At 48.2% G+C, this 13,278-nt stretch overlaps 1 protein-coding gene across 1 annotated transcript; it reads right to left on the bottom strand.

The window, feature by feature from the left end:
* Window positions 1–1,323: 1,323 nt before the first annotated feature.
* pus1 (pseudouridine synthase 1) lies at window positions 1,324–13,071 on the bottom strand. The gene is made up of 5 exons (XM_072240805.1): window positions 12,648–13,071; window positions 8,439–8,576; window positions 7,851–7,953; window positions 6,208–6,905; window positions 1,324–3,667 (listed from the first exon to the last, which is right to left on the bottom strand). Exons 1-5 carry the CDS (start codon window positions 13,065–13,067, stop codon window positions 3,617–3,619), a joined length of 1,410 nt encoding a protein of 469 aa, XP_072096906.1. The 5' UTR covers window positions 13,068–13,071; the 3' UTR covers window positions 1,324–3,616.
* Window positions 13,072–13,278: the final 207 nt, after the last annotated feature.

Genomic DNA, 13,278 nt, shown 5'->3' with positions numbered 1-13,278 from the left:
TGATCAACAGGAAAAAGTCCCTTTTGTGTCAAAGTGAAAACAGATCTCTACCTAAAATGCAGCTCCAGGAAGAGTATTGTTTAAAGCTGCATTTTAAATTCAATCTACAATCCATATTCAGGTCTGAAGACTGGCTGCTGTCGAAACTAGCATTTGCTAGATACCATAACGCCAGAATACACCTAACAGGAGCCGTGTATCTATATTTTGTCTGTCTGTATTGTATTTGGTGTTTCCAGTTTGGGTTACAGTAAGTTGTCATGTGCGTTTGGGCATGGTAGAAGTAAATGGGTTCTCACCCTTTGTGTCGTTAGCTCAGTTATGGAGAGATGGAGCAGGGGATGAATTTGTTTTGTTGGTCACTAACTTTGCTTATTACACTGATTCCACTAGTTTCATTAGTTTTTAATTGCTATATAAGACCATTTGTCTTTGCAATAAAGGATCGGATGTACTGGCATTGGCTTGGAGCTCAGTTATTTGGAAGCACGTCACACAGCGTTAAATCCCTCTCAGTCTCCCAGCGGTTTTGGCTTGCTTTTCAAGTAGCTGCTTAACCCATCTTCCAGTAAGATTCAGGTGCAGCAGCCTCTCTGGGTCCAACCAAGGTGCAATTGTTCACCCTTTACATCTGTTTCACGATCACTAGACATCACTAGTCAGTGACACTGCTAGGAGACAACTTAGATTGCAATCGACTCGGCTGTACTTGTATGAGATGAGGAACTACTGTGTGCTCGTCCTTGTGGAAACGTGGCTGCAGGACAACGTCCATGCACTGCTGAGCTACAGGCCCTGATGCTCAAGCACTTGGGCTAATATTGATACCCATCAAATGCCGAAAGACTTCAATAGAGTGGATGTAGAGAGGATGTTTCCTCTGAGGGGAAGAGTCTAAGACCAGAGGCCATAGCCTCAGAATAGAGGGGTGTCCACGTGGAACAGAGATAAGGAGGAATTTCTTTAGCCAGAGAGTGATGAATCTGTGGAATTCCTCGCCATAGGCAGCTGTGGAGGCCAAGTCATTGGGTATATTTAATGAAGAGGTTGATAGATTTTGGATTAGTCAGGGTATGAAGGGTCATGGGGTGAAGGCAGGATATTGGGGCCGAGAGGCAAACGGTGGAGCAGACTCGATGGGCCAATTCTCCTCAATCTTATATTACTTCGTAATTTTTTTTTACATCTGTTATAATTATATGTGCTGTGTGGTTCTGGGACCTTGCCTGTATTCATGGGTGGCTCAATGACAATGAAACTTGAACTCAAAACAGACAGAGAACATCAGGTTTAAAAATAGTAGAACAATTTATTTTTTGTAGATTTCTTTTTATTTTTTTTTAATACGAACGTTTCATTTTAAATGCCGCACAGCGACAATTCTGAAGTTCAGGTACAGGAGAGCACTGACTGAGTTAAATGTCAGCAGGTCTCTGATTGTTTGCTCTAGCCTGATAGGGAAGATGCATCCGCAGCAGGAAAAGCCCAAACCAAACGAGAGATGTCGATTAACACAGCCACTCACAGCTTGTTACATACAAATCAAAGCAAGTGAGCTCCAACAGAGATTGGGTAAGTACTCAAAGGGGTAATTACAAAGGCTAGATTCAGGGAATGGGGCTAATGATCATAGACCAATTGGGCAGCCAGAGGTGGCTCCCCCCACCATCTAACAGGGTGAAAATGGCTAACAAGAGGGAGCATAATTTTAAAGTAATTGTTGGAAAGTACAGGAGAGATATCAGAGGCAAGTTGTCAGGGAACTGAGTTCAAGAGCCGTGAGGTAAAGTTGCATCCATATAAAACCCTGGTTAGACTACATTTGGAATATTGTGTTCAGTTCCGATCACCTCATTATAGGAAAGATGTGGAAGCTTTAGAGAGGGTGCAGAGGAGATTTACCAGGATGCTGCCTGGATTAGAGAGCAGGTCTTATGAGGATAGGTTAAGTGAGCTAGTGTTTTCTCTTTGGAGTGAAGGAGGATGAGAGGCGACTTGATAGAGGTGTACAAGATGATTGGAGGCCTAGACTGAGTGGACAGCCAGAGGTATTTTCCTCAGGGTGGAAATATCTAATGCAAAAGGGCATAATTTTAAGCTGTTTGGAAGAAAGTATGGGGGGGGGGAGGGGGATGTCAGATGTAGTTTTTCTTAAAAACAGTGTGGTAAATTGGGTGGGTGGAACCCAAAAAGTGAAATGATTGTCTTAGGAAGATCAAATTTGAAGGCAAAGCACAGGGTCAATGACAGGATTCTTAGCAGCGTGGAGGAACAGAAATCTATCACGTCCATAGATCCCTCAAAGTGGCCATGCAAGCTGATCGGCTTGTTAAGGTGGTGTACGTGTGTTGGCCTTGATTAGTTGGGCAATTAGTGGGGTAATGTTGCAGCTCTATAAAACTCTAGTAGACCAAAGTGTGGTCTTTGGTCTAACCAGGGGTTTATAGAGCTGCAACATTTATCTGATTGATTGTTCTCAACCATTGATCAAATCTAAATGAAACACTGTGGCAGGAGAGCAGCATCCATCATTGGGGACCCCCACCACCCAGGCCGTGCTCCCTCCTCACTGCTGTCATCAGATAGAAGGTACAAGAGCCTCAGGACTCGCACCACCAGGTCCAAGAACAGTTACATCCCCTCAACCACCAGGCTCTTGAACAAAAAGGCACAACTAGACTCACTTGCCCACCCGTTGAGATGTTACCACAACCAATTATCTCACCTTAAGGACTCTCACGTTCTCGTTATTTATTTATATTTGCATATTTATTTGCTGAGTATGCCTACAGGAAGATGAATCCCAGGGTTGTATATGGTGACACAGACGTACTTTGATTATAAATTTACTTTGAACTTGGGAGTACTGTGCTCAGCCTGGGCAACCCATTCTAGGGCAGCTGTGGAAGCTTTAAGAGGGTGCAGAAGAGATGTACCACGATGCTGAGGAAATCATGCCAACGGGGTGGGGTGGGGGGGGGGGGAAATAAATGTCAGAGATAGTTTAAAAAAAAATAACCACAGATTGTGGATGCATGGAACACCCTGCCAATGATGGTGGTAGAGGCAGATACATTAGGGACATTTAAGAGACTCAGACAGGCACATGGAAGATAGAAAAATGGAGGGCTATGTGGGAGGGAAGGGTTACATTGATTTTGGAGTAGGTTTAAAGAGTCAGAACATCATGGGCCCAAATGCCTAAACTGTTAAATGAAGTGATGGCTGTCTCAAGCAGCTAGTACAGTGCCAATGGACTGAATGGTTACCCTCCTTTCTGCACATTTTTGGTGCTGTACGGACTTAAGAGTCAACAATATCTCTAATGCACAGACCCCTCGCTTAATGGTATTGGTCCATGGCATTAAAAAGGTTGGGAACCCCAGCTTTAACATCATTTCTTTCTAAAATCTCCAGCATATCTATAATCAAAAGAGAAAAATGCAGACACCCCAGGGGTCTTAAGATAAAATCTTTAAAACCACTGGAGGACTCCTTCTCACTCCGGGATCAGCAGGAGCCAGTGCCCACAAGGCTGAAGCGATGACCCATTTTCTTCACGGGCAGATGCCAACGGGGCATGGGGATGGCGGGCGAGTTCCAGCCACAGAACCCCTCAGTCAGATTGAGACGCGTCACTGCCATCGTCCGCCTCGTCGTTTGTCTTCTGAAAGCACAAGGGAGACGGAGGTAAGAATGTGGCACAGACAGAGGCAACGACTAATGACAAGAAATGTACACAAAAGGGATTCTTCAGATGCTGGAAAGATTAAAGATTAGTTTTATTTGTTGCAAATACATCAAGACGTAATGAAATGTGTGGTTTTGTGTCAACAACCACAGTCTGAGGATGTGCCAGGGGCCATGTTTCTGGTGCCAACATAGCATGCATACAATTTACTAACCCTAACCCGCATAGTTTATTGGCAGACGGTGGGGGAGATGCGGGGCCTCGGTCGTAGCAAGGACTAGGCCTGAAGCCGTGGTGTCATCTGTTTACAACCATCATGGAGAGGGGCAGAGTCGTAGCACTCCACCAGAGGCGGTGTGGCGTGGCGTCCGAGCTGGTACTCTTCAGAAATTGTCTGCCTGGCATCAGTGGTCACATAACCAGGACTTGCGATGTGCACCAGCTGCTCATACGACTGTCCATCACCTGCTCCTTAGGTCTTCAGGTGACCCTGATTCGCCGGGGGGGGGGGGGTTGCTACACCTTGCCCGAGGGTGACATGCAGGCTAGCGGAGGGAAGAAGCACTTTACACCTCCTTTGGCAGAGACGTATCTCCACCCTGCCACCCAAGAGAGTTAACTGGTCACTGTAAATTGTTCTGTGATTAGGCTAGGGTTAAATCAGGAGTTGCTGGGCGATGCAGCTCGAAGGGCCGGAACAGCCTATTCCACACTGTATCTCTAAATAAACACTGTGGCCAGAGACCTGGAGCCTGAGCTGCACTGCCCTAGGTAGGATTTAGTCATAGTCATACTTCATTGATCCCAGGGGAAACTGGTTTTCATTACAGTTGCACCATAAATAATAAATAGTAATAAAACCATAAATAGTTAAATAGTAATATGTAAATTATGCCAGTAAATTATGAAATAAATCCAGGACCAGCCTATTGGCTCAGGGTGTCTGACCCTCCAAGGGAGGAGTTGTAAAGTCTGATGGCCACAGGCAGGAATGACTTCCTATGATGCTCTGTGTTGCATCTCGGTGGAATGAGTCTCTGGCTGAATGTACTCCTGTGCCCACCCAGTACATTATGTAATGGATGGGAGACATTGACCAAGATGGCATGCAACTTGGACAGCATCCTCTTTTCAGACACCACCGTCAGAGAGTCCAGTTCCATCCCTACAACATCACTGGCCTTACGAATGAGTTTGTTGATTCTGTTGGTGTCTGCTACCCTCATTTACATGGATGTCACCAGTCCTCGAGGGATTGGGTCAGGGGGAAGAGGCTGGCAGGTTAGGAGTTCATTCCTTTGAGGGTAGGGAATTGAGTGGTGACCTTATGCAGGTGTATACAATCATGAGGGGTACTGAAAGGATGATGCAGCAACGTCCTACGAGTCACTTACCGCAGTGTCCTGGGGCACTCCATTATCACCAAAGAAATCCATCCCAAACTCCCCCCCCCCCCCCACCTGCTGAAATTTCCAAGGCTCAAAATGTTTCTATTTACATATTAGAAATACATTTTATTTTCGAGGTACAGCGGATTAGGACCTTCCAGTCCTTCGAGCCACACCACCCAGCAACCCCTCGATCTAAACCCAGCCTAACCACAGGCCAAGTTGTAACGACCAGATACTTGGCAACCGGTACGTCTTCGGACTGCGGGAAGAAGCCAGAGCACCTGGAGGAAGCCCACGCGGCCACGGGGAGGAACGTGCAAACCCCTCACAGACGGCGGTGGGACTTGAACCCAGGTCACCCGCACGGTAAAGTGTCGTGCCAACCACTACACTACCCCGCCGCCCAAATCGGTTGGGTTGCTCTTGAATCTGGATGACCGTGGCGCAGCGGTCCGCGCGAAGTTATTACGGCTCATGGCATCGGAATCTGGTGTTCAATCCCGGCGTCCTCTGTAAGAAGCTTGTACGTCCTCCTTGTGACTGTGTGGGTTTCCTCTGGGTGCCCTGGTTTCCTCCCACAGTCCAAAGACTCACCAGTTGGTAGGTTCATTGGTTATTGTAAACTGCCCTGTGATTTGGCTGGGGTTAAATTAATGGGTTGGTGCTGGTGCCACCTGAAGAGCCTGTTCTGTGCTGCGCCTCGGTTAGTGGTAGGGGTCGATGCCATAAAAAAAAGGCTGGGAGCCCGTGCTGTAAATAAATTAATAAGATGGTCAAAGGTTCTAAAGTCTGACACTCCCTCTGGCTGAAATTTGACCAAATTCTTAAAGGCTGTGGCAGAAGTGGGTTGAAACAAATGGTCTGCAGATGCTGAAAATCCAGAGCAATACACACAAAATGCACGAGGAACTCACATCCACAGAAGCGAATAAACAGATGACATTGGGGGCCAAGATCTTTCATCTTGGAAAGTTTATAAGCTCTGTCAATAAAAGTTGTTGGTGAAATCAATCAGGTGACAAAGATACTAATTCAGACAGTTGATAAAACACGGTTAACTATAGAGCTACCACCACACACCTCATTACTACGTCCCCAGGGTGAAAACGGGATGGTCATTATTACCTTTGAATGATTCTCGTTTAGCTGAACTCCCGAGGCTGTGGCAGTGAAGTCGTGGATAGGAAGGGTGCTGAGCCAATTCGCCATTGACTGCTCTTCGATCTCAGTGTTAATAATGGTTGGGTAGATGTGATCCTCCTTAAACGCCATAATTTGTTCTTCTACTTCGGACCACTCCAGAGCCTCATGGACTCCGTCATTACCGAAGCGGTTGTTGTACTTCTCGAAGTGGACAGTGTCCAACACAAGTCCGAGCCCAGGGACCTTGGGCACGTCAACTTTCTCCTCGCCCCAGCTCTGGTCCATGATGGACTCCGGAGCGTAGCCTCGCACGATGGCAATGACCAATCCAATCATCTTCCTAATCTGATGCATCATGAAGCTCTGACCTTTGACCTTCAGGACAGCAAACTCCACGCCCCGCCTCACGAAAGGGTCCTCGCAGAACATTTCCATGATGTATCGTTTGGCGCTGGGGTCTCTCGGACCCTTCCCAGACGTGAAGTTGTGGAAGTTGTGGGTCCCTCGGTAGCAGCCCAGCAGCTTGTTGACGCGGCCGAGAGCATCTCTGCTGAGGCGGAAGTCCTCGATCCGCTGACCATCGTCCTTGTGAGCAAACGCAAAAGTGGGCAGCATGTAGAAGTAGGTTCTAGCGTCGCAGGTGTTCTTCGAGTTGAACCTGCCAGTCACTCTCTTCAGCCCTGAAAGGGAGAGAGCAATAAACCATGAGTCAATCCCGGAGACAGGACATGCTACGGGGACTTTCTACTCAGACAGGTGAGGCCCTACGTTGGAGATGACCATGGATGACATACGCAAGCTAGGTACGCAATCCGGGGCAGTACGATATGGAGAGCAGGCTGTCTCCCCCTCTCCACACAGCTGATTAATCCAAAGGAACGGCAGAGACCGTCACAGTTCAGCAGGAGTTGCCAGTTGGCATTGAACTCAACGTGGGACTGCCTTGGGGACTCCAGCTCCGGACTTTTCCTCCCGAAGCCGTTCCCATAACTGGGTGTAGCTGCAAGGCCGTTGAGGTTTGAGACCAGAGTTCTCCTTGTCCAAGATGACTCGCCCTATCTACCCAAAGTAACTAGCCTTAAGGGGACAGCAACCTGCCTTTCCCTTTCTCCTGCTTCCATCCAGCTTAGTAACTAAGCCACATGTAAAGACCAGGAGCTAGACTTGGTTCTCAGAGGCTGTCTGAAATGCACATTATTGGGAGCATTTAACAGGTAGTGGGAGCTTATCCCCATTATCAGCCCCAGCTACAACAACTTTAAGGAACCAAATCTCACTTCTATCCCAACTGATGTAGGTACTGGAAAATCATAAGACACAGGAGCAGAATTAGGCCATTCAGCCCGTCGAGGTCTGCTCTGCCATTTCATCAATCTCCTGCTTTCTCCCTATAACCTTTGACACCCTGACTAATCAGAAACCTATCAACCTCTGCTTTAAGTATACTCAATGACTTCACCTCCACAGCCGTCTGTAGCAATGAATTTCACAGATTCACCACTCTCTGGCTAAGAAATTCCTCCTTTCTGTTCTAAGGGGATGTCCTTGTATTCTGAAACTGTGCCCTATGGGAAACCTCCCGTAAGGAATCCCGACGCCACCCACTGTATCGAGAAAAGACACACCTAATATTTTAATGCCAGGCGGCAGGTTGGCATTGATCTTCTCCACGAGGTTATCGATGAGCCAGAGCTTCAGGGAGACAATCTGACCCGCAGCAGAAACACCCTGGGAGAGAAAAAAAGCAAGTTGTAAACAAAAGCGGAGACCTAATTTCAGAGAAGACAACAGCCTAGCGATGGCTTAACTGTCTTCACCCGCCCCCGCCCTCCTGGTGGAAGTTTCTAGAGGTGCCCAGCTTTGCTGATTAGCTCGGAGACTTTATTTCAACAAGAGTTCGAGGCGATTTGGCATGTCACACAGATTTCTGCAGGTGTGTGCTCACTGCTCCACTGCATGAGGGTGAGGGCCTGCTCCAGGCTCCCTGTCTGAGGACACACCTTCGTTCTAAATGCTATTTGCTTACTTCAATTGCACGATTTCTTTTCTCCCTCTGCACATTGGGTGTTTGTCAGTCTTCTTAATGGGCTCTTCTGGGTTTCTCGCTTTGTGGCTGCCCCCAAGGAGACCAATCTCAAGGTCTTATACTTTAACAGTAACTGCTTACAGAGTAACACGCAGAAGAATGTAACGGCAGAAACTGCTTATGGTACCTTGTCGGTCCTTGCACACCTCTGGAAGGACATTTTCCTCATATCATCGCCGTGGTTCTCTGGAATACACCCAGCCTTCACCAGCGCCTTCACCAGCTCGTCCTCAATGGTCTTAAACTGAGCCGATCCAACATTCCTCTGTTGTAAGAGCATTCCAAAAACATGCACCTGTTAATGTGTCGGAACAGCAAATTCCATGTCCCACACTGAACAAACAAACAAACGGTGCTGAACCCAACTCGTTTCAGCTCAGAGTCCTGATGAAGGGTCTCGGTCGACCACCTGCTGGGTGATCTCCTCCACCACCCCAGTAATGTGTGTGTCAGCTCCCGGCCTGCCTGAAGTGCAATAATTTCAGGTTGTACACTGTATACATTCTCTGACATTAAATTGAAACATTAAACATACTGTACACCCTCTAATCCAGGCAAATCCCTTCTGCACCTTGTCCAGCTTGATATTGCTGTTCCTTTTCGCGCCCTGTGGCGCATCGGGCGGCATTTCTACAGTTTCTTTAGCACATGTCTGTTTTGTACATGGCCGAGTTGTTAGCCCAGCACGGATTCAAACCCAGGACCACTTCCCTCACAGTCCAGTGCGGATGTCACCACAGCACCGGCCGGCTGGCGTGACACTGTCTGGTGACTCCAAGTGCAGCCTCACCAGCAACTTGTGTAACCACAACATGACGCCCTTACTCCTAAACTGGCCTGACTGAAGACCAGCATGCTGAGCGTCTTCTTCAACACCCTGCCCACTTTCTGATCCTCATACAGGCAGATTGTCCGACTTACTCAGCAGGTCCAGATCCTGACTGAAGAGCAGTCCGTGCTTCAGGTCTGCAACTCTGCATTTAACTCAAACCAGAAGCGGGGGAACACATCGCTCTCAACCCAGCTCCTCTGCATTGAGTCTCTGTATCTTCCTTGAGGTTAAAGTTGCATTACTTGTTTTCAAAGCTCTCAATGGTCTGGGAGCAGAGTAACTCACTGAACTGTTTTCGTTTTATAACCCTGCTTCAGCTCTCAGGTCGCCTTCTGCCAGCCTCTTAAATTTAAACAACTGCGTAGTGGTAGTTAATAGAGTTATTCCTATGTTAGCCGCTCCCACATGGGAGGAGTTCACATACTGAACAAGCAGGGTCAATATCGAACACAACAACAAATCTCCCTGGTGTGCTCTGCACTCTCCCTCAATATCGAACACAACAACAAATCTCCCTGGTGTGCTCTGCACTCTCCCTCAATATCGAACACAACAACAAATCTCCCTGGTGTGCTCTGCACTCTCCCTCAATATCGAAAACAACAACAAATCTCCCTGGTGTGCTCTGCACTCTCCCTCAATATCGAACACAACAACAAATCTCCCTGGTGTGCTCTGCACTCTCCCTCAATATCGAACACAACAACAAATCTCCCTGGTGTGCTCTGCACTCTCCCTCAATATCGAACACAACAACAAATCTCCCTGGTGTGCTCTGCACTCTCCCTCAATATCGAACACAACAACAAATCTCCCTGGTGTGCTCTGCACTCTCCCTCAATATCGAAAACAACAACAAATCTCCCTGGTGTGCTCTGCACTCTCCCTCAATATCGAACACAACAACAAATCTCCCTGGTGTGCTCTGCACTCTCCCTCAATATCGAACACAACAACAAATCTCCCTGGTGTGCTCTGCACTCTCCCTCAATATCGAACACAACAACAAATCTCCCTGGTGTGCTCTGCACTCTCCCTCAATATCGAACACAACAACAAATCTCCCTGGTGTGCTCTGCACTCTCCCTCAATATCGAAAACAACAACAAATCTCCCTGGTGTGCTCTGCACTCTCCCTCAATATCGAACACAACAACAAATCTCCCTGGTGTGCTCTGCACTCTCCCTCAATATCGAACACAACAACAAATCTCCCTGGTGTGCTCTGCACTCTCCCTCAATAACGAACACAACAAATCTTCCTCAAAAGATAACTGCCAGGTCAGCTTTTCTAAACTACATTCCTAAACTGTGGAATTCAATACTCAAAATACAAGGGATGCAGATTCAATTGACTCATGTAAACGCCAGCTCAGAACCTATTTATTTAACATGATAGCATGAACATTGACTTCTCAAACTTCCGTTAATGCCCCACCACCCCCTCGTACCCCATCCGTTATTTATTTATATACACACATTCTTTATCTCCCTCTGTCTCTCTGAATATACCCCTTGCCCATCCTCAGGGTCCCCCCCCCCCCATCTTTCTCCCTGGGCCTCCTGTCCCATGATCCTCTCATATCCCTTTTACCAATCACATGTCCAGCTCTTGGCTCCATCCCTCCCCCTCCTGTCTTCTCCTATCATTTTGGATCTCCCCCTCCCACTTTCAAATCTCTTACTAACTCTTCCTTCGGTTAGTCCTGACGAAGGGTCTCGGCCCGAAAGGTCAACTGTACCTCTTCCTAGAGATGCTGCCTGGCCTGCTGCGTTCACCAGCAACTTTGATGTGTGTTGCTTGAATTTGCAGCATCTGCAGATTTCCTCGTATTTACCTATTTATTTAACCTTGCTTTTAACCAACATCGTTCTGTCTTTTATTTCCACGTTGGCACTTTATCCCACAGTAAAGCAGTTCCAACTACATAATCTGTATGAAAAGTGTTCCATAAATAAATGGAACACTTAGGATGGTGGTGAAAATTGGTAGCCCAGGTTGAAATGTGAGCCAAGTGAACTGAATTAAAATCCTCACTTGTTTTTGAAGCTCTCAATGGTCTGGGACTGGAGCACATCACAGAATCACTTCCACTTTGTAATCCTACTCGAGCTCTCACATTTTCCTCCGCTGCTGTCTAAAATGTACCCCCCAAGGGCCACAATGTACCCTCATCATAGGGTTTACGTGTCTCAATGACACGGAGAGCTATGTCGGCTGGAGTTGGGGCTTTATGCTTTGGCTCTTGGAAGGGTCACCCGTGTCAAACGAGTCAAAGGGTAGAGGCCAGAGTAAGAGTGAAGGTCCTCTAGGTTTGGAGGTTCAGCTCAAGGTTAACAACCCTGACTGGTAAAACAAAATTGTTATGAAAACGAGGAATCGTTTGACATCTGAGTGCAACAGTATTCCTGAGTCTCCACCCCGGATTTACGTGACTGACAGCGGTGAAAACTGAGAGGAAGCTACTGACACGATGAAGGAAGCCCTGAACATCACCAGAGATGGAGGACCTTCATTGCTGCCCTAAACACCAGTGGCGTAACAGGCAGTAAGCAGATCTCTTAAATTTAAACAATCTCCCTCAGGTCAGGGACGCCAACTCAGTTGACACTTTTAAACACCAGTTCAAACCCGTTTACTTCACCTTGCTCTTAAGTAGCTTTTTACATCTTTTATTTTCATGTTTGCATTTTATCCCACGGCAAAGCACATTCCTATATCTTACAGTCTTGTACTTAAAGCACAGGTTGATAGATTCTGGTTTAGTCAGGGCATGAAGTGACACCGGGAGAAGGCAGGAGATTGGGACTGAGAAGGAAAATGGATCAGCCATGATGAAATGACAGAGCAGACTCGATGGGCCAAATAGCCCAATCTGTTCCCATATCCTGTGGTTATTGTCAGTATGAAAAGTGCTCTATAAATAAGTCATTATCGGTTAACCTTCCTGAAGAACTGTGGGATGCTGGAGATTTTGAACAGACCAACAGCAGAAGCAACACACACAAATGCCGGAGGAACTCAGCAGGTCAGGCAGCACATACGGAAATGAATAAACAGTTGGCGTTTCAGAGAGGGGGGTAATTTGTTTACCACAGGGGAAAGTAATATTTTGCTACAAGGTTGCGGGGGCACCCAGATAGAATATAAGACAAAACAGAGCCAGGAGCAGGGTCTGTGGAAATCAGTGGAGAGTAAAAGGTGGATCCGTGGGGAGAGGATTAATAATACAAATCAGAACCTGTACTGGACTCCAAGGATCTTAACCTAGGATATAAAGAACTGTATGGAGAAGAAAGGTTTAGAGACAGATATGGGGCAAAACGTCAGGCACGGACGAATTGGGTCGAAGGACCCTTCTCCACGTAAATCTAATACAAAGGCCGTTCGGCCCATCTAGCTTTGCTTCCCCCGTACACATTTGAAATTTAGAGCAAGCTTCCCCACCACCCGGACGATGGGTGAACTGGGTCTTCCTTGGCCTGCCCAGGGCCCGGACTCGCCTGCATGCCATGGTAGCCTTTCCCGGAGTAGGCCAGCAGCAGCACCACTTTCCTCTTCGGACACTTCCTGCCTTGGTCGCCCGCCGGCTCCTTCAACCGCTTGGCCACCGGAGACTCGGGGCCGGCCTCCCTCTGCCGCTTGCCGCCGTGGTCCTGAGCCGGCGACTCCGGGCCTCTCTCCTCGCCGGCCATGCTTCCACGCCACCCGGCAGCCCCGCTCACAGGGCCGGGGGCCCGAAGGGCACGGTGAACACAGGACCGACACACCGACCAGCTCGGGACGAGCACACAGGCTGCTACCGTGCCCAGGCACCGCAGCGCCAGCCTCTCGGGTTCGGCTGCCTCTTGCCTCGCCTCCGGGAGCGGCGTACAGAGATACACCGGCCCGATACACTGTAACACCGGCCCGGTGCATTGCATGAGTAGCGGGCGCACCCGCCAATCAGGAGCGGCAGCGCCGGCCCCACCCACTCCGTCTGCCCACCCTCCGTCGATCCACGACACTCAAACGCCCGCCAATCTGCAGTCCCAACCAATCAGCGACGTCCTCTACCCCACCACTCCATTGATAAATTGTAGTTCGGATCCCGCCCATTGGCTCTCTCCCCGGGTCCTAGTGCGCGTGTATTCT

Source organism: Mobula birostris, chromosome 22, assembly GCF_030028105.1.
Source record: "Mobula birostris isolate sMobBir1 chromosome 22, sMobBir1.hap1, whole genome shotgun sequence".
Classification (NCBI taxonomy): domain Eukaryota; kingdom Metazoa; phylum Chordata; class Chondrichthyes; order Myliobatiformes; family Myliobatidae; genus Mobula; species Mobula birostris.
Note: the sequence above shows the minus strand (reverse complement) of the source record. Positions and strands in the feature narration are given on the sequence as shown.

Excerpts from the sequence above, each read along its gene's own strand:
- pus1 (XM_072240805.1), bottom strand. The coding sequence starts at position 13,067 with ATGCAATGCACCGGGCCGGTGTTACAGTGTATCGGGCCGGTGTATCTC. Across the intron at positions 8,577-12,647 it reads AAGGCTACCATGGCATGCAG|AGGAATGTTGGATCGGCTCA; the intron begins GCGAGTCCGGGC and ends CTCTTACAACAG. Across the intron at positions 6,906-7,850 it reads GCCTGGCATTAAAATATTAG|GGCTGAAGAGAGTGACTGGC; the intron begins GTGTGTCTTTTC and ends TCTCCCTTTCAG.